Source organism: Lithobates pipiens, unplaced genomic scaffold (genome assembly GCF_037356315.1).
Source record: "Lithobates pipiens isolate NorthernLeopardFrog02 unplaced genomic scaffold, aLitPip1_a1.2 Scaffold_55, whole genome shotgun sequence".
NCBI lineage: Eukaryota > Metazoa > Chordata > Amphibia > Anura > Ranidae > Lithobates > Lithobates pipiens.
Window position 1 is genome coordinate 703,564 of NW_027507877.1, and position 21,128 is coordinate 724,691.

The 21,128-nt window shown below is 47.1% G+C and overlaps 1 protein-coding gene across 1 annotated transcript in view; it reads left to right on the top strand.

The window, feature by feature from the left end:
- LOC143957706 (hydroperoxide isomerase ALOXE3-like) overlaps positions 1–21,128 on the top strand; it is a 261,902-nt gene that overhangs the window by 166,051 nt on the left and 74,723 nt on the right. The window contains exons 8-10 of the mRNA XM_077467399.1: positions 8,397–8,540; positions 13,375–13,578; positions 19,037–19,123. Of these exons, the coding sequence (XP_077323525.1) occupies positions 8,397–8,540; positions 13,375–13,578; positions 19,037–19,123 (435 nt within the window). The remainder of the gene's footprint in view (positions 1–8,396; positions 8,541–13,374; positions 13,579–19,036; positions 19,124–21,128) is intronic.

Sequence of the window (21,128 nt, forward strand, 5' to 3'; positions counted from 1 at the left end):
CTCCATGCTGTGTGTTTTATTACGATGATTTGCTGACGCATGCGCCTTCTGGGGAGACGCCGGTGCCATACGAACGTACGCACACGCCGTTGCCTTACGGTCATACTCGTGCGCCTTTGAGGTGATTTCCCCTTGTACCGTCGGCGGGCTTTAGGCACGCATGCGCCGTATTTTGGCGCCACTCACGGCATACGTTCGCATACCATGCCCACTGCGCGGATCGAATGGTGCCATCTAGAACCTTTTAAAAGATGCAGTTCTCCTGGTGTGTGAGTGGAGACATAGGGCTTGTTGGGCACGTGATTCTGCAGGTTTTTGGACACAGTTGCATCAGGTTAAAGGGGACGGAGCTCAGAGGGAGTACTGTCTTCCCATATTTGTAAGCAATGTCTTCCAGGAAAAGAGGAACAGGGAGCAAGAACAATACGGGGTTAAGAGCACCTCCTTCAAATCCAGAGATCAAACTCTTGAGGATATTATCCCAGTTTCCCCTGAAGGTCCTGCAGCTTCTGGCCTAGCTGAGCCATTGCATTTGTCAGGCATTGTGGCCACGGCTGGTGCCCCTGCCTCAGCTTATGTTACTAAAGATGATTTGGCATCTGCCATAGCTGGCCTTGAAGGTAAAATAGCGGATATGATTGCCTCAGTAACACAAGCAGGGAGAAAACACAACAGATCTCCCTCTCCAGAGCCTGATCCTGATGGTGAGTCACCTGAGCATTAGGACTCTAATATCCAGGCAGGGCCAGGGGACCCAGACCCAGAGTGGGTAGAGGATCTGGTCACAAAGGATCGGGAAGAAGGAGAAGCTGAGGAACCCATCCCCCTACAGACTTGGGATAAGAATTGGGCCTCTACTTTTAAGTCCTCTAAGCGTGTCACACAAAGGGAAACGGCAATTAAAATTCTCATGTTCTGGTATAGGACCCCCGATGTCATCCACAAATTTGATCCCTCAGTCTCGCCGCGATGCTGGAGATGTGGGCTCGACGTCGGGTCATTGTTCCACATCTTCTGGAAGTGCTCCCTGATACGTCCTTATTGGTTGGAGGTGGGGTCGTTGGTGATGGGGGTGACGGGGGTGTCCCTTCCGATCGACCCCCTACACTGTTTGTTGGGTCTCCCTCTCCCAGGCCTACCCAAAAATATCAACCAGCTGATCTCATATATTCTTTTAGCTGCTAAGAGGCTCATACCGCTATGCTGGTTGTCTGGCGCAACAACCCCCCCCCCCCCCCCGTCCTAGATTTCTCCAATTGGTGTCCGAAATACGGAGAATGGAGTACCTGACGGCCTCGGTACATGACTTGGTTTCCCAGTTTGATAAAGTCTGGGAACCCTGGGATCGGTCGGAATTTGGGTCCCCCCTATCTGTACACCCTTAGCGGCTGCAGTCGCCGGTGGTAGTGCCTTCTTTCCGGTCTTTGCGCCAACCTTTCCCCTTCCCATTAACTTTCTATATGTATCAGTCCGGGTAACTTTCTCTCCTTCCCCTGAGAATTGTCATGATGTTCTTATGGCTGTTTTGTTGCTTTGTCTACCTTTGGCCTCCGCGGCCTATTGTCGTACCGTCTTTTGTTTTTCATAAACTGTATGTTATTTACTTTAACTGAAACAGGTATGCAGTTCACTTTTGTGCCTGCATCTATGGACATTAATATCTGACTTCTATGGTTAACGTTTACGTTATAATCTATGTTTATTTCTGCTTACTGATCATTTCATTGCTTGATTATTTTGTACTTGCTTTGAAATTTAATAAAAACACAATTTAAAAAAAAAAAAAAAAAAGGAGAAGCTGAGGACTCCTCAACGGGAGAGTCTAGCTCGGAGGAGCAGTTCTCAGCCTCCCATTCCCAAAAATTATTTGTCCAATCTCTGACAGAGATGGCTCGAGCTGGGTTTAAATTACCCCCAGTTCAGAAGACTGGACCCTCCTGTTCTACTATGGGTTCTCTTCGACCTCAGTAGGGTTCCCAGGCATTTCCTGTGCATCAGTTATTAGAACAGGTCATCTATGCAGATTGGGATCATCCTGACAGGATATATTTACCTCCAAAAAGGTTTCCCCTCTTGTATCCTATGGAGGAGAAATTCAAGAAGTGGGGTACATCTCTGGTGGATGCCGCCATTTCCTCAGTGAATAAAAATTTGACCTGCCCGGTGGATAACGCCCAGGTATTTAACCACTTGAGATCCGCACTATAGCCGAATGACGGCTACAGCGCGGATCTCCTTTTCCGGGACGACGTCAATAGACGTAGTCCCGTGCACGAGCGGCCTGCGCGCCCCCTGAGGGGCGCGCGCGGCACGCTCTGTGATCGGCGAGTCTATGAGACTCGCCTGATCACCGATCAGTGCAAGGGGTCAATCCCGACCCCTTATCACGTGATCAGCTGTCAGCCAATGACAGCTGATCATGTGATATAACGGAGCCGGTAATCGGCTATTATTCCTCCTTGCGCTAACAGCGCGAGGAGAAAAAAAAAAAGCTGATCACCGGCGGCCGTGATCAGGACATCAGTCCCGATCACAGCCAGCAATGCAAGCGCCCACCTGCCTCCTGCCAGTGCCCACCTGCCCCCTGCCAGTGCCACATTAATAAAAACTTAGTGCCCCCTGTCAGTGCCACCCAGCAGTGCCCACAGTGCCACCCAGCAGTGCCGCCCAGCAGTGCCCACAGTGCCACCCAGCAGTGCCCACAATCTGCCTCAACAAAGGTGCTGCACCCCAGTGCCACATATCCGTGCCCATCAGTGTCATCTACCAGTGCCCAGCAGTGCTGCCCATCAGTGCCACCTATCAGAGTCACCTATCAGTGCCCATCAGTCCCATCTATCAGTGGTACCTATCAGTGCCCATCTGTGCCACCCATCTGTGCCACCCATCCGTGCCATCTTATCTGTGCCCATCGGTGCCGCCTTAACTATGCCTATCAGTGCCCACCAGTGCAGCCTATCAGTGCCCACCAATGCAGCCCATCAGTGCCCACCAATGCAGCCCATCAGTGCCCACCAATGCAGCCCATCAGTGCCCACCAATGCAGCCCATCAGTGCCCACCAATGCAGCCCATCAGTGCTGCCTCATCAGTGCACTTCAATGAAGGAGAAAAATGACCTGTTTGCAAAATTTTGTTTAGCAAAAAATAAAACTCCGAGCTGTGATTAAATACCACCAAAAGAAAGCTCCATTTGTGGGAAAAAAAATGATAAAAATTTCATTTGGGTACAGTGTTGTATGCCCGCGCAATTGTCATTCAAAGTGCATCAGCGCTGAAAGCTGAAAATTGGTCTGGGACTGAGGGGGGTTTAAGTGCCCAGTAAGCAAGTGGTTAAGGACCTGGCCGATAGAAAGCTAGAATCCTTGCTAAAAGCCTCCTTTGCAGTAGCTGGTTCAGCTGTTCAGCCAGAAGTAGCAGCTATTTGCATCTGCCAGTCCTTAAAGAATCATGTTAAGAGATTGGTTAGGAACCTTCCTTGTCAAGGAGAATCTACCAAGGAATTATCGGAGCTCCCTCGCACCTTGTGCTTTGCAGTAGATGCGTTAAAATATTCAATCCAGCAGATGTCTTCGCTTCTGTGCACTTCTCTCTGTGCATAGGCGCAGGGTCTTGTGGCTAAAAAAAAAAAAAAAAAAAAAAAAAAAATGGTCGGCCGAAACACCATGCAAAAAGCTTCTTGCAGCTTTTCCCTTTCATGGTGAATGCCCATTTGGCGAAGATCTGGATAGGTATATCCAAAAGATCTCAGGTGGGAAAAACGCTTTCCTCCCTGTTAATAGGAAGAATAAGCGACCCTCCTTTAAGATTTCCCGTGCTCCAGGATCTAGTTCTTCTTCTCCCAATTGGTATCGATGGCCACAGCAGTCTGGTTTTAAAAAAACCACAGGGTCAGAAAAAACCCTGGACTCAAAGGCCAAACAAGCCCAGTTCCAATTCTACGCTGTGAAGGGGCACCCCCGCTCTTACGGGTGGGGGGGGGGGAAGACTTCGGCTGTTTTTGGATGCTTGGGAAAAACAGGTTCAGGACAAGTGGGTCATTTCCATCATAACGTCAGGTTACAAGATAGAGTTTCGGGAGTTTCCTCCAGCTCTGTTCCTGAGCTCAAGGGTTCCGGTGGAACCAGAGAAAAGGAAATGTGTGCTCCTAGCCTTAGAGCGTCTGCAAAAGCAGGGAGTAATCATCGAGGTCCCACATGGAGAAAGGTTCAAAAGGGTTTTACTCGAGGCCTATTTTGGACCTCAAGTCTCTCAATCTTATTCTAAGCGTCCAAACTTTCAGTATGGAATCGCCTCGCTCAGTGACAACATCCCTAAAAAAAGGGGATTACTTGGCGTCCATAGATATCAAGGACGCATACCTTCAGGTGCCCATCTGCATGCTGCATCAACGTTTCTGTGTTTCGTGGTAGAAGGGCGCCATTTTCAATTCGTCGCATTGCCGTTCGGTTTGGCCACGGCCCCTCTGGTCTTCACAAAAACTCTGTCCCCTGTGCTGGTGGTCCTAAGATCTCAGGGAATTGCTGTGGTAGGACATCTGTACGATCTTCTCTTGAAGGATCAATCTCGTCCCGTCCTGGTCCAAACCATCTTGAGGACCGTTGAGATTTTAAAACACCTAGGCTGGATTCTGAATATGAACAAATCAAACCTTCATCCCACTCAGGTATTAATGTATTTGGGCCTAAACTTGGACACCGTCTGAGAAAAGGCGTTTCTACCCCCTGTAAGGATCAACTCCATAGTGGAGCTCGTCCGGAGGGTGAAAAGAGAAGAAAAAACATCCGTTCGGCATTGTATGAGGTTACTGGGCAAGACCATATCATCTTTCAACGCAGTCCCTTATGCTCAATTCCACTCCAGATTGTTCCAGAACAACATTTTAAGAGCCTGGAACAAAACCCCTCAAACTTTGGATCCTATGGTCCTGTCCCCACAGACTTTACAGAGCCTAATTTGGTGGTCAAAGACCAGCAATTTAAAGGTCGGGAAATCATTTCCACCAGTGGCCTGGAAAGTTGTGACCACAGACGCCAGCCGTCTGGGCTGGGGAGCAGTTCTGGAGGAAGCATCAGTCTAGGGACAGTGGTCTCAAGCAGAAAAGACCTTGCCCATCAATCTCTTGGAGATTCAAGCAGCCCGGCTAGCTCTGCATTTCTGGACCACCAAGCTGCAGGGTCTCCCGGTCAGAGTTCAAACCGACAATTCCACAGTGGTCGTTAATATCAACCACCAAGGGGGCACCAAGAGCCTAGGGGCTCAGAAAGAGGTGGGTCACATATTGAGGTGGGCAGAAAGGCATGTGCCGATTCTGTCAGCAGTATTCATACTGGGGGTGGACAATTGGAAGGCGGACTATTTAAGTCGCCAAAAGTTGTTGCCAGGGGAATGTTCCCTTCATCCCGAGGTCTTTCTCCAGATTTGTCAGCATTGGGGGACCCCGCATGTGGATCTCCTGGCATCCAGGTTCCATGCCAAACTGGACAAATTTGTATCCAGAACCAACGATCCTCTTGCAGTCGGGAGGGACGCATTGGTGGCTCCTTGGCACCAGTATTCCCTGCTGTACGCCTTTCCTCCAATTCAAATCCTGCCGCATCTGCTACGCAGGATACAGGAGGAGCGAAGACCAGTGATCCTAGTAGCCCCAGCCTGGCCCAGGAGGTCCTGGTACACGGAAATTGTGAAATTGGCAGTAGGGGACCCGTTGCTCCTTCTGTTCCGTCCACATCTCTTTCGCTGTATTTGACGGCCTGGCTATTGAGGCCAGGGTATCAAAGGACCGCGGGGTCAGAGGTGCAGCCTTGTCCACTTTGATAAATGCTAGGAAACCGGTTTCTAGGGCCATTTACTACAGAGTTTGGAAATCATACATTTCCTGGTGCGAAGGGAAAGGTTGGAACCCTCGTAAATATACAATTGGTAAAATCCTTGTTTTCCTTCAGGCAGGAGTGCGCTTAAAATTGGCCTTAGGCACAATTAAGGGTCAGATTTCAGCCTTATCAGTTTTTTTCCAAAGACCAATTGCAGCCCATTCCTTGGTGTGTGCCTTCAAGGGAGTGACGCACCGAAGACCGCCGGTTAAGCCCCCTTATGCCCCTGGGACTTGAATTTGGTACCATCAACCCTTCAGAAACTACCCTTTGAGCCTATTAAGCAGATTCCTTTAGTCCTATTGACCAGGAAATTAGTCTTCTTGGTGGCCATAACTTCGGCCAGAAGAGTGTCGGAGTTAGCCGCCCTTTCATGCAGAGATCCTTACTAGATTCTGCACCAGGACAGGGCAGTCTTGCGCTCCCATCGGGAGTTTCCAATTTTCATTTGAATCGGGATTTCATTCTGCCCTCCTTTTTTCCAAATACCAGGTCTAAGGAAGAAAAGTTACTCCATTCACTGGATGTAGTGAGGGCTATTAAAGTCTACTTAAGGATGTCAGCTCCTTTCAGGAAAACTGACTCTCTATTTATTTTGCCAAAGGGTCCTAAAAAAGGACAGGCAGCTACATCTTCAACTATCTTGAGGTGGATTCGCCAAACTATCATCCAGGCCAGGGGACATTTGGGACTTGTCTAAGCTGTATCTCCCTCCCCTCAGGTGCATTGCTTTAGGACATCCCAGCTAGTCATGAATAAATGCTCTGTGTCCCGTGATGTATGATAAAGAAAAACTGATTTTTAAATACAGCTTACCTGTAAAATCCTTTTCTTTGAATACATCACGGGACACAGAGATCCCTCCCCTCTTTTCTGGGACTTTCATTGCTTGCTACAAAACTGAGGTAATTCCCGTATGGGAGGGGTTATATGGGAGGAACCTTCTTGCTATTGGTGCCAGTGTCCAATCACCTAGAGGTAGCGTATAACCCAGATAGTCATGAATAAATGCTCTGTGTCCCGTGATGTACTCAAAGAAAAGGATTTTACAGGTAAGCTGTATTTAAAAATCCGTTTTTTGTATAGATCTGATTGCTGTATAAAATGACAATGGTCCCGAAAATGTGTCAAAAATGTCTGATGTGTCTGCCATAATGTCCCAGTCATGATAAAAAATGCTGATCGACGCCATTACTAGTAAAAAAATATATATTAATGACAAATGCCATGAATCGATCCCCTATTTTGTAAACGCTATATCTTTTGCGCAAACCAATCAATAATCGCTTATTGCGATTTTTTTTTTTTTTTTTTTTTACCAAAAATATGTAGAAGAATACGTATCAGCCTAAACTGAGAAAAAAAAATGTTTTTTTTATATATATTTTTGGGGGTATATTTATTATAGGATAATGTTGTCAAAATTGTCGCTTTTTTTTTTTTTGTTTATAGCGCAAAAAATAAAAACCATAGAGGGGATCAAATACCACCAAAAGAAAGCTCTATTTGTGGGGGGAAAAAAGGGACGTCAATTCTGTTTTGGAGCCACCCCGCACGACCGCGCAATTCAGTTAAAGCGACGCAGTGCCGAAACGCAAAAAGTGCTCTGGTCAGGAAGGGGGTAAATTCTTCTGGGGCTGAAGTGGTTAATGTGCATGAAATACATAAAAAAAAAAAAAAAAACTCCAAAGTTTTTTTTTTTTTACTTACTTTTTTATGCCTGTTGCTATGCGGTCCCCTCGAAATCCACCTACTTTATCACCTCGGCTCCTGACGTCATTTCCCTCGGTGCCTCCGCTCGCTACTGCTCCTGGGGGAGATGTGTGTCATCCTTTCCCAGGAAGCAGTGGGCAGCGCTGAGGGCTAGGTTGCCATAACAACGGGGCGGGCACTTCCGCCGACGACGCCCCTTTTGTTATGGCAACCTGTATACTTTACGGCGCATTACTGAGCATGCGCGAGAACGGGGCGGGGGCATGCTGGTCGCTCAGCTGCACCACAGCCCGGGAAGATAGTGCTTGTGGGCTTCACATGCCCACAAGCACTATGGAAACTGCTACTAAACAAGAATATAAGATATATTCCTATATGAAAATCGGCAATCGAGCGCCGATTTAATCAATAAAAAAAGCGCGAGTTATCAAAATAAACCTCGTAACAAAAAGATATGCATCCTAAAAATAATTAAAAAATTAAAAAGTAACAGTGGGAACTCCGCTTTAAGTTTTGGATACAGTAGGGAAGGGTTGAAACCCTTGTCTGTTTTTTCTTTTTGCTGCGTCACAATAGGATGGATTTCCTCCGAGACGCAAGAAGTGAAAAGAAATCTGAACCTTCATAGGAGCTTCTAATCCATGTGTGTTCTTCTATCCAAAATAAACATCATTTTTTGTCTTTACATACACTTTATTTAGCTCAGTGGTTTGGTCCTATGTAACAAAATAAACATTTTGCGCACGTAGAGGAAATTCATTCATTTACTGTATTTCACTGCTGATCAGATTTTGTAATTGTTACCTTTCAGAGAGGTCACATTTTCCTGGCAGATTATGAGCTTTTGAAGGATATTCCTGCTAATACTATCAACGAAAAGCGTCAATACATTGCAACCCCTATGTGTCTACTGTGGAAGAATACTCAGGATCAGCTTGTCCCGATTGCCATCCAGGTATTTTCACTTATGTATTTATGGTTTTAGCACCCTTCTACATAGACTGCGAGGTCAATTTAGTATGAGGCTACTGCTGTAGCCACGGGGGGCCAGATTTTAGTTTGGCCTGCTCAAGACTCTACAGGCTGGAAGTTTGATTGCCTCCCCCCCCCCCCCCCCGACTCTAGGAGAAGCTATTGAGAATTAGGGCAGGTGTCAGGTCACCTTGAGGCGAGGTGACAGATGCACACCGTAGGGATCAGGAGTGCACCGCGAGGTTGTGGACCCTACTGCTGACTGCTGCGGACGGGAGACAGGTCCCACTTGGGTTAGAGCGTAAGATTCCCTGGGGCGCGGAGTCTAAGAGCCAGCAGGTGTTCACCAGAGCCTCGAGTGTTGAGGATGGACTTGGCTGCAACTGGCTCCAGGTCGCGACCCCCCAGGGTCCCCCAGCTCACACCCACAGTAGGCAACAGGAGGATAGGGATGGTGAGGGACAAAGCCAAGGTCGGGGCCACAAGCAGACAGACATAGTCAGGGACACGCCAAAAGGTCAGGATCACAGGCAAACAGGGATAGTCAAGGACACGTCAAAGTCGGTAACGGAAAACAGTAGAAGAGCACACAGTAGGTAACAGGAAGCTAACACACAAATGAATACACAATGGTTGATCAGCACTGATGGCCTGCAGTGCACAGGTTAATATAGGGCTCCCTGATAGGGCCTGGGGTGGAGCCATGCTTAGAGGAGAGGTTATAAAAACCACCAGGTGGAAGTGGCTGGCCTCTTAGTCTGAACACATGAGGGGAGGTAAGCAAACACAGGAAGATCACTGCATAACCATGACAGCAGGAGGATGCAAATACCTTGCCTAAATATTTAGTAGGGCCTAACCAAACCCTGAGGAGGTGTATCCAGATGGTGGATGGGTTCCTGTTAAATAGGCTGGAGTCCAGAGGAAAGGGTTCTTTCCCCTGTGAGGAAATAGATCTGTTTTGCCCTGGAGCACTCCTGGGCTGGATGCTGGACCTCATTTGGGTGGTCATGCCCATGGACTGTGTACGCTTTGGGACCCCGTGAGTAAAACCTCCTCTCGAGCTAGAGTTTTCTTGACCTTGGGCACTGAAACTTGGACTACTTCAGTCTTCCACTATTTGTGCTACTTTTTTGGTGCCTGGTTCTCAGCTGTGCACATATATACTGCCCTAGGTGAATATCATTCCCTTGAGAATTACTAGTGCTACTATCAAGTTAGAAGTCTCCTCCATTAGACATCTGCTTCGTTTTGGGGTATCTTACATTGCTCTCAACTGGTCCTGGTGGGGGGGATCATCAGGAAGACTGAGGAGCTAGATCAGACTTTCTCAACCTTTTAACCCTAGAGGAACCCGAAAAGTTATTTTTAAAGGTCTCGAGCAACCCTTACTAAAACCAATTTATCAGGGGTCAATAGGAACAATGCCCCAGATACTGGCGACCAATAGGAATAATGCCCCCCCCCCCCCCCCCTAAAGTGGTTCTCAGGTTGCCACCCTTAAAAAGACAGCTAAAAAGATATTTGGTGTCATGCTGCTGGCATTGCTAAGTGATGTTGAACCTTGAACTCCGTAGGCATCATCAAAAAAGTGGTTCATCCGCCACAGATCAAGGAACCCCTAGCAACCTCTGGAGGAACCCCAGGGTTCCACAGAACCCTGGTTGAGAATGGCTGAGCTAGATGGTCTCTTGGAGGAAGTCCAGATGAACCAGGTCACCAAAAACATGCTACCCAGATCCTTGAGAACAGTAAGAGACTGCACCTTGTTGTGGCCTACAGTGAGCACAGGCTGGATCTGTTCCCCCTCCGTGCACTTTTGCACATTTTGTAGCACAAAATGAGGCCCACGACGCGTTGATCTTGAGAGTCCCTGATACTTGTGTATTGCCTGGTAAAGGAGTTAAGGAAGAGCTGCCCCAATTCTCCAGATTTCAGAGAATCTGCAAAGGAAGGTAGATGGGTTGGAATACCCATATGTGCCTAAGGCTATCATGGAGGAAATAGAGAGAAAGAGAACAAAGTGGTATGGAGAGGACCTCTAAAATTACCTCTGTGTTCCCAAACATTTTAGAAACTACAGTTACCCTGCCTATTGGATAAGGTTCCTAGACATTAAGGCTAGCAGGAGTTTCTTATTCACAAAGATAGCAAATTCAAAAGTGTACAAGGACACAGTACATACAGCACTTCTCCTAGGAAGGTTCCATTGGAACCTTCATCTGTATCTGTAGACCATCAACAGGGTAGAGGAAGGAATGATGCAAATGGATGGCCAATATGGAGAAAGGACTGAGACTGGAACCTCCGCAGCTCCTGCAGAAGAACTGGGTAGGATCACCTCAATGCAGAAGAAAATGAACAGCACGGCGCTGAGGTTATTATTATATAAAAATCACTTTATTAAAATAATTAGCACGCTTACATTGAAGTTAGCATGAAAAGGGAAAAACCTGAGACCAAGCAACAGCGATCATTGTGGGGCTGTAGGCATCACTTAGCAAACAGAGACCAAGGATGACAGGGCACCAGCCAGCTCAAGGTATGGATAGTATCGGCAACATTCTCAGCTGTCAAAATGCCTGGTGGATGTCGGGAGAGGAAAGGGGGTGTGCATGCCACGTTTCCAGGGACTTTGAATTTGAAATTTGAATTTAAGAAAGGCATTTGAAAGAAAAGGCGAAGTCCCTGAAAACGCGCCATGCATACCCCCTCTCCCGACATCCACCAGGCATTTTCACAGCTGTCATCCTCGTGTGCGGCTGTGAACGCTGCTGCTACTATCCATATCTACCCTCGTGAGGGCTGCTGAGTATAGTAGACCACCTGTCACCCTGCCAACACTTTTTACACTCCTCAGAGACCATAAAGCAGTCCTTGCATTTTGTTTGCCCAAAAGGGGGGGGGGGGACTTATGGGATACCCAAGCAGGTGATCAGAACATTGCAATTTGGGACTATACATACATCCAGTATATACATCACTCCATTTCTTCTCCTTTTCAGCACCAGCTAGCACTGATTTTGTAGGCCTGACACTGGCTCAGCCAGGCCCAAAGTAGATGCCCTTTGCAGGCAAGGACATCGGGCCCCTTTTAGTGTAGCAACAAAAATATGGTAGTTCTTTAGTGCTCGCTGGCTGCGTGGCTACTGAGCCCAGTACCACATCTTCAGGCCCTGACAGCCCTCCTGGCTGCAGCTGCCTTTGTCCATTTCCCATGTTTCCACAGTTCTCTCACCTGGTTCTGTACCCACCTCAGACTGCAATCTCCCAGTCCTCTCGGGCGTGTCTCCCCAGTCCTCTCGGGCGTGTCTCCCCAGTCCTGGTGGATTCCTTTTGGTGTGGCTCACATGGTTAATGGTGGTTACTAAGGTTGAATAAAGACTCCAGTCCATCCAGTTCAACCCGAGTGAGGTGCCTACAATTGTCCCTATCCCTGTACATTGCACACTCACATCCGTCCCTGCCCTCAAGGAGCCCACGGTTGCACGGTCGCATTGGTCCCTGGCCCCATGGGGCACACGATCCAGGGTCCATAATCCAGGGTCCCCATTCATATACTGGGGCCCATTTTGGACGGGGGTCATTTGGCCTGCCTGTGTGTCTTTGGTGTGTGTGGGGGGGGGGGCTGGGGTGCCTGGGGGGGGGGGGCTGTGCGGGTGCGGGGGGTGTGTGGGCTCTGGGCGGGTGGTGCTGTGGTTGGAATTTGAGCCAATGACCCTTTTTGCTGCTAGGTGAGAGTGCTAACCCCTATACCACTGTGCCGCCAATTGGCTGTGTGCAGTATTTGCTATTCATTTTGGAGTCAGGGCTACTGAGTCCAGGCATTTAGCATTGACAGAAGTATGATGGTGTAAATAATGGAGAGGATTCCTTTTTTTATTTTATTTTTTTTGTTCTGGATGTACATGCCACTAGTTTAAAGAAGAAGATCTATCACCAGAAGAAAATTCATCTTGTTAAATCTACCTGGGGATCCTGTGCACATAGCATTTGTCCCACATCTAAACCTGTGTAGGGATTTGTGAGCTGTGTTGTTGGATAGCTCTCTTCTGGAGTACTCCATTCCCAAGGGTGCTCAGTTCCAGGCAGGGGCGCACTGACAACTCATGGGGCCCCGGGCAATAGATTATGGGGCCACCCAGTATACACACAGACACACAATACACACACTGTGTATACACACACAGAATACACATACACACACTGAAAAGGTACTGGAGAGGCGGGGCAGCTATAATCTTGGTATTTTTTAAAAAACAGATTTTTAGATACTGTCCATGGTTTCATTGAGGATGGCAACACTGATGGGGCCCCTTAGTGGCATAGGGACCTTGGGCATTGCCAGAGTGCCCGAATGGTCAGTCCGCCCCTGGTTCCAGGCCCCCCCGCCCCCCCATTTACCAAGGCTGATGTGTTCTAGGCACCCCTTTTCCCAGGCTGCTCTCTTCCACTCCCCCCTTTACCAAGGCTGTTCTGAGCTGCTCTGCTCCAGACTCATGGCTTATCCACCTTTCACCCAAGTTACTCTGTTCCAAGCTTCCCCTCTCCTCAAGTTTTTCAGTTTCCACACCCCCCTCCTTCCCAGGCCAGACTGTGCATTCAATTACACTAGCATGCTTTGCAAGCGCTTAAGGAAAAGCAGCATGAATGAACTTTTGTTCAAGAAAACAAGTTTGTGATGCCTGGACCATTATACAAGTAATTCAATGCAATATAATGGTAAATAAAACAAGATCAGAACAGTAAAATACAATACTTTGGGTAAAATGTCATGGCCAATAAATAAATCCCATGATCTTTTTTTTGTATTCCAGATATCTCAGACCCCCGAAGAAAATGTTCCCATCTTCCTGCCCACTGACTCAAAATATGATTGGCTATTGGCCAAGATCTGGGTGCGTAGTGCTGATGTTCAGTTGCATGAAGTTGACACTCACCTTCTCCGTACACATCTCCTAGCCGAGGTCTTCTCAATTGCAACTACCAGGCAACTTCCAATGGGGCACCCAGTGCATAAGGTGAGTAAAGAGTCTGCAATTTATTAATTATATGGAGAATGACTGGATATCTTGCTGTTCCCTAGAAGAATTGCCAGCAAATGAGCCATTTCTATTAAAATGACATATAACAGAGATATCGTACAACTATTGTACCTCTTTTTATCTTCCTTGCTGCTCAGCCCACAGCTTTGGGCCCTCTGATTATACCATGCAGACATGCATGCTTCTCCCTTGCTTGCCTGGACTCCTCGGGAGGGTGGAGCCCAGAACCCTGGTCTTGGCTCTGTTATAAGCCCAGGACCCAGCTGTGCAATCAACCAGCCAGACCAGGCTGTTCCCAAAACCCGGACCCAGGATTGGAGATTCCGTCCCACCCATAACACTATGGAATCTCCGGGCTCCAGGTTCCAAACTGGATCTTTGAAAACAATGAGGAAACTGAAAAGCCAGTTTCCTCCCAAACAAACAACTCTCCTGGAGCCCCTCAACCTGCCTTGTTGAGAACCCTGCATCCTTCTGCTGGTGGGGTACCATACTACCACAATATATATATATATATGTCACTTACTACTGACCCCTCAGCTCTGCATCTACTACAAACCTCTACATCACCTACTCCCAACATCTGAACTCGCTTACACCTGACCCCTGAACTTTGCGATGCTTACTATTGAACCCCTGCACTCTGTGTCCCTTTTAAGCCACAGCCAGTCTTCAATGAAAATCGCACCCAATTTTACTGCGGCACTCAGCACCGGACTTTTTCCCAGCTGCGGGGGCTCGATCTTGCGCACACATGCCCGCTGCTTTCAGAAAATGCCCCTGACCTGAGCTCATCATTGCGCATCCTTTACAGATGCTTGTATGTGACATCGCATACATCCCATACAGTACATCACATACATCACATATAGTACATCACATACATCCCATACATCCCATACAGTACATCACATACATCACATACATCACATACATCACATACATCCCATACAGTACATCACATACATCACATACATCCCATACAGTACATCACATACATCCCATACAGTACATCACATACATCACATACAGTACATCGCATACATCACATACATCCCATACAGTACATCACATACATCACATACAGTACATCGCATACATCACATACATCCCATACAGTACATCACATACATCACATACATCCCATACAGTACATCACATACATCCGTACATCACATACATAACATACATCACATACAGTACATCACATACATCACATACATCCCATACAGTACATCACATACATCACATACAGTACATCACATACATCACATACATCACATACATCCCATACAGTACATCACATACATCACATACATCCCATACAGTACATCACATACATCCGTACATCACATACATAACATACATCACATACAGTACATCACATACATCCCATACAGTACATCACATACATCACATACAGTACATCGCATACATCACATACATCCCATACAGTACATCACATACATCACATACATCCCATACAGTACATCACATACATCCGTACATCACATACATAACATACATCACATACAGTACATCACATACATCACATACATCCCATACAGTACATCACATACATCACATACAGTACATCACATACATCACATACAGTACATCACATACATCCCATACAGTACATCACATACATCACATACAGTACATCACATACATCACATACAGTACATCACATACAGTACATTACATACATCACATACATCCCATACAGTACAGTACATCACATACATCCCATACAGTACATCGCATACATCACATACATCCCATACAGTACATCACATACAGTACATCACATACAGTACATCACATACATCACATACATCACATACATCACATACAGTACATCACATACATCACATACATCCCATACAGTACATCACATACATCACATACATCACATACAGTACATCACATACAAGCACGTGGGCTGGAGGCAAAAGGTGGATCAGCAGGGACGAGTGTGCCAGGACAGGTAGATGTCTCATCTCTGCTTCCCTGCACCGCTCTGCATATCACACATATCATAGATGAGAAGAAGGTACAGCAGTGGGGTAGATGAGCAGGAGGGTATGATGGTGGGGCAGATGTACAGGGAGGTACAGTGGTGGAAAAAATGAGAAGGGGGTTCAGCGGTGGGACAGAACAGCAAGTGGGTTACAGTAATGGGGCAGATGAGCAGGGGGGGTGCAGTGTTGTGCCAACTGAGAAGGGGGTTACAGTGGTGGTACAGATGAGCAGGGGGTTACATTGATGGGGCAGAAGAGGCGGGGGTAAAGAGGTGGGGCATTAGTACAGGGGGATACAGTGGCAGGGCAGAGCAGAAGGAGGTACATTGGTGGGACAGATGAGCAGGGGGTACAGAGGTGGGGCAGATGGGAAGGGGGTACAGAGGTGGGCAGATGTACAAGGGGTTACAGTGGTGAGACAGATGGGCAGGGGGTACAGAGGTGGGCAGATGTACAGGGGGTTACAGTGGTGAGACAGATGGGCAGGGGGTACAGAGGCGGGCAGGTGTACAGGGGGTTACAGTGGTGAGACAGATGGGCAGGGGGTACAGAGGTGGGCAGATGTACAGGGGGTTACAGTGGTGAGACAGATGGACAGGGGGTACAGAGGTGGGCAGATGTACAGGGGGTTACAGTGGTGAGACAGATGGGAAGGGGGTACAGAGGTGAGCAGATGTACAGGGGGTTACAGTGGTGAGACAGATGGGCAGGGGGTACAGAGGTGGGCACATGTACAGGGGGTTACAGTGGTGAGACAGATGGGCAGGGGGTACAGAGGTGGGCAGATGTACAGGGGGTTACAGTGGTGAGACAGATGGGCAGGGGGTACAGAGGTGGGCAGATGTACAAGGGGTTACAGTGGTGAGACAGATGGGAAGGGGTACAGAGGTGGGGCAGATGTACAGGGGGTTACAGTGGTGAGACAGATGGGCAGGGGGTACAGAGGTGGGGCAGATATACAGGGGGTTACAGTGGTGAGACAGATGGGCAGGGGGTACAGAGGTGGGGCAGATATACAGGGGGTTACAGTGGTGAGACAGATGGGCAGGGGGTACAGAGGTGGGCAGATGTACAGGGGGTTACAGAGTTGAGATATATGGGCAGGGGGTACAGAGGTGGGGCAGATATACAGTGGATTACAGTGGTGAGACAGATGGGCAGGGTGTACAGAGGTGGGCAGATGTACAGGGGGTTACAGTGGTGAGACAGATGGGCAGGGGGTACAGAGGTGGGCAGATGTACAGGGGGTTACAGTGGTGAGACAGATGGGCAGGGGGTACAGAGGTGGGCAGATGTACAGGGGGTTACAGTGGTGAGACAGATGGGCAGGGGGTACAGAGGTGGGGCAGATATACAGTGGATTACAGTGGTGAGACAGATAGGCAGGGGGTACAGAGGTGGGGCAGATATACAGGGGGTTACAGTGGTGAGACAGATGGGCAGGGGGTACAGAGGTGGGGCAGATATACAGGGGATTACAGTGGTGAGACAGATGGGCAGGGGGTACAGAGGTGGGGCAGATATACAGGGGGTTAAAGTGGTGAGACAGATAGGCAGGGGGCAGATAGGTGGAGCAGATATACAGGGGGTTACAGTGGTGAGACAGATGGGCAGGGGGTACAGAGGTGGGCAGATGTACAGGGGGTTACAGTGGTGAGACAGATGGGCAGGGGGTACAGAGGTGGGGCAGATGTACAGGGGGTTAAAGTGGTGAGACAGATGGGCAGGGGGCAGATAGGTGGAGCAGATGTGCAGGGTATGACAGTGGGGGACAGTGATCTGAGGCATGAGAGTGCAGGATGTTCATTAGTCACTATTACTCTTGTAGTTTACAGCATTTATTTTATCAAAAATCATTTTCGTGATTGAGAGTGTGAAGTTAATTATTTTTTTTTGTTTTAAAATCGTCACACTCAATTTCTTTGAAAACATTTTTTGGCGCACTGTGCTCAAATGGTTGCCTGGTATAGAGGCCGCCTTCCCCCCCCCCCCCCCCCAAGCACCAGTCCATACACACCGGCTCCAATAACTCCGTCTAGGGCAGTGATGGTGAACCTTGGCACTCCAGGTGTTTTGGAACTACGTTTCCCATGATGCTCATGCACTCTGCAGTGTTGTTGAGCATCATGGGAAATGTAGTTCCAAAACATCTGGGGTGCCAAGGTTCGCCATCACTGGTCTAGGGAATGGATTTTTTTTAAATATTTATTGCTTGGAGACACTTTAAACAGGAGAGGGGTTATTGCTCACACATCCCCAAGATGGGTGCCTCAGAACAGCAATGGAGTCCATAGGCTGCCTCAGAGGCAACAGCCCCATGAGGATGGGACCCTCTTTGCTGAGTAAAGAACAATCTCTCCAGGGCTCCAGACTAGGGACCCCCCCCCCCCCCTTGTGGTTCGGTTCGCAGCCAGAACACCTCGAATAGGCAAAAAGTTCTAGCGAACATGCGAACCCTATTAAAGTCTATGGGACACAAACCTGAAACATCAAAAGTCCTCATTTTAAAGGCTTAAATGCAAGTTATTGCAATAAAAAAGTGTTTGGGGACCCGGGTCCTGCCCCAGGGGACATGGATCAATGGAAAAAAACTGTTTTTAAAACAATTGTTTTTTTTAAGCACCTCAATACCGGGGGGGGGGGGGGGGGGGGGGCACTTAAACACCTTCCTGCCCAGACCGATTTTGAGCTTTCTGCGCTGTCGCAATTTGAATAACAATTGCGCGGTCGTGCTACACCGTACCAAAATGAATTTTTTTTTCCCCACAAATAGAGCTTTCTTTTGGTGGTATTTGATCACCTCTACGGTTTTTATTTTTTTGCTAAAGCAAAAAAAAAAAAATGTTTTTCTTTTGTTTCAGTCTCAAAACGTTGTAAATAAGTACGTTTTTCTCCTTCACTGATGGGCACTGGTGGGGTGGCACCGATGAGGTGGCACGAATGAAGTGGCACTGATGAGGTGGCATTGATGGGCACTAACATGTGGCACTGATATGTGGCACTGATAGGCGGCACTGATGGGTACTGATAGGCGGCACTGATGGGCGACACGGATGGACACTGATAGGTGGCACAAATTGGCACTGATAGATGGCACGGATAGCTGGCATGGATTGGGACAGGAAATTTACACTGTTAGCTGTACACTCACTACTTTACATTGTAGACAAGTGTCATTTCTTCAGTGTTGTCACATGAAAAGATAGAAGAAAAGATTTACAAGAATGTGACTGAGGGGGGGGGGGTGTACTTACTTTTGTGAGATACTGTAGGTAGATTTCTCATGGTGGTTAAAGTTCAGTTATAAATTGATAGGCAATAAGGTAACCTATCATGATATTTTAGCTGTCTAACCTACAGAAAATGCCATTTCTTAAACAAATGTTTTTTTTGTTTGTTTTTTTCCCTAGCTGATAATTCCACACCTTCGCTACACTCTAGAGATAAACGCCTTTGCAAGGACCCGGCTCATTGGAGAAAAAGGAGTATTTGATCGTGTAAGAACCAAATTGATGGCTACATTGTTGCTGGCTGGACTGTTCCATTATTGGCCCAGGCAAAGTGATGGCCTTTATGCCCGTGTGTACACACGGGCCCGGACTTTTTGACAGCAAAGGTCCGACGTGACAAATCCGTCGGACAATTCGACCGTGTGTGTGTGTGGCGGGGGCGCTTCATCGGACCTTTGCTGTCAAAAAAAATCAGACGGACTTTACCTTTTTAGAACATGTTTCAAATCTTTTTTTTCCGACGGACTCGAGTCCAGGGTCGAAAAAAAAATCAGGTTTGTCTGACAACTCCTGCCTTTCATGAATCCATGCTGTCTGTTGCTCAAAATATTTTTTTCCTACAAGAACTCGTCTATGTGGTCTTTTATTAATCCCTCCAGTATCTTCCCAACTATAGAAGTTAAACTAACGGGTCTATAATTACTTGGTAAAGACTTTGTTCCCTTTTTAAATATAGGCACCACATTGGCCCTGCGCCAATCCAGTGGTACCATTCCTGTCATTAATGAGTCCCTAAAAATTAGATACAATGGCTTTGAAATTACAGAGCTCAATTCTTTTAGGATCCGTGGGTGGATGCCATCAGGTCCAGGTGCTTTATCCACCTTTATTCTTTCTAAATATTTCTGGACCATATCACTTTTGAGCCATTGTGGATTTGGGGCTGCGTCAGTTCCACCCCCATTATGGACATGAGCTCCCCCATGCTCCTTTGTATACACAGAGCTGAAGAAAGTATTTAATAAGTTAGCCTTCTCTTTGTCCCCAGTCACCCACTCCAGATTATTTTGTAAAGGGCCTACATGCTCAGACTTGACCTTTTTACTATTAATATATTTAAAGATTTTTGTTGGGGTTTGTCCTACTATCTTTTGCAATCTGTCTTTCATTTTGAATTTTTGCATCCTTGATTTCCTTTTTACATATTCTGTTATATTCTTTGTAACATTTAAATGACACTAGCGTTCCTTCATTTTTATATTTTTTAAAATCTCTTTTCTTATAGTTTTATAGCTGTTTTAACTTTGGCCGTGAGCCACATCGGTTTTATTTTTAACCTTTTAAACTTATTGCCCATGGGAATATACTTTGCAGTGAGATCACAAACAGTCTTTTTGAAGAATTCCCATTTCTGTTCTGTGCCCATTGGTGCCAATATTCTCTCCCAGTCTAAGTCCTGGAGAGCAGCCCTCATCCTTGGGAAATTTGCTCTCTTGAAATTAGGTGTTTTTATCTTCCCCGTATGTGATTTTTTGCTTACAGCTAACATCAAATGAAATCATGTTATGGTCACTGCTACCCAGATGTTCCTTTATCTGAACATTAGTAATACGTTCTGCATGGTTTGAGATTACCGGGTCCAACAGAGCATCATTCCTAGTTGGGGCCTCAATAAACTGTACCATAAAATTGTCCTGTAATAGGTTTTTACATTTTTGCCCTTTAACTGTCCCAGCAGTGCCATTACCCCAGTCAATTTCTGGGTAGTTAAAATCCCCCATTATTATCACTGTCCCAGCCCTTGCAGCCCTTTCCATCTGTGCAAGGAGCTGGGTCTCCACCTCCTCATTAACATTGAGTGGTCTATAACAAACTCCAATGATTAACTTTGAACTACACACATCTGTATGCAATTCCACCCATAATGCCTCAGACTCATCACACTCTCCGCCCACCAGGTCCTCTTTCTCACTCGCTTTGAGATCACTTCTCACATAGAGACAGACCCCTCCACCTTTCCTTTTTACTCTGTCTTTCCGAAAGAGTGCATAGCCAGGAATATTAATAGCCCAGTCATGTGAGGAATGAAGCCAAGTTTCAGCAATACCGATTACATCATAGCTCTCCTGATGCACCAGAGCTTCCAACTCGCCTATTTTGCTTGGCAGACTTCTGGCATTGGTGTACAAACATTTTAATGTATTAATATATTTTGACCGGTCACATACTATCCTCTTGGGTGTTCCAAGATCACAACTAGGACTTGCTACTA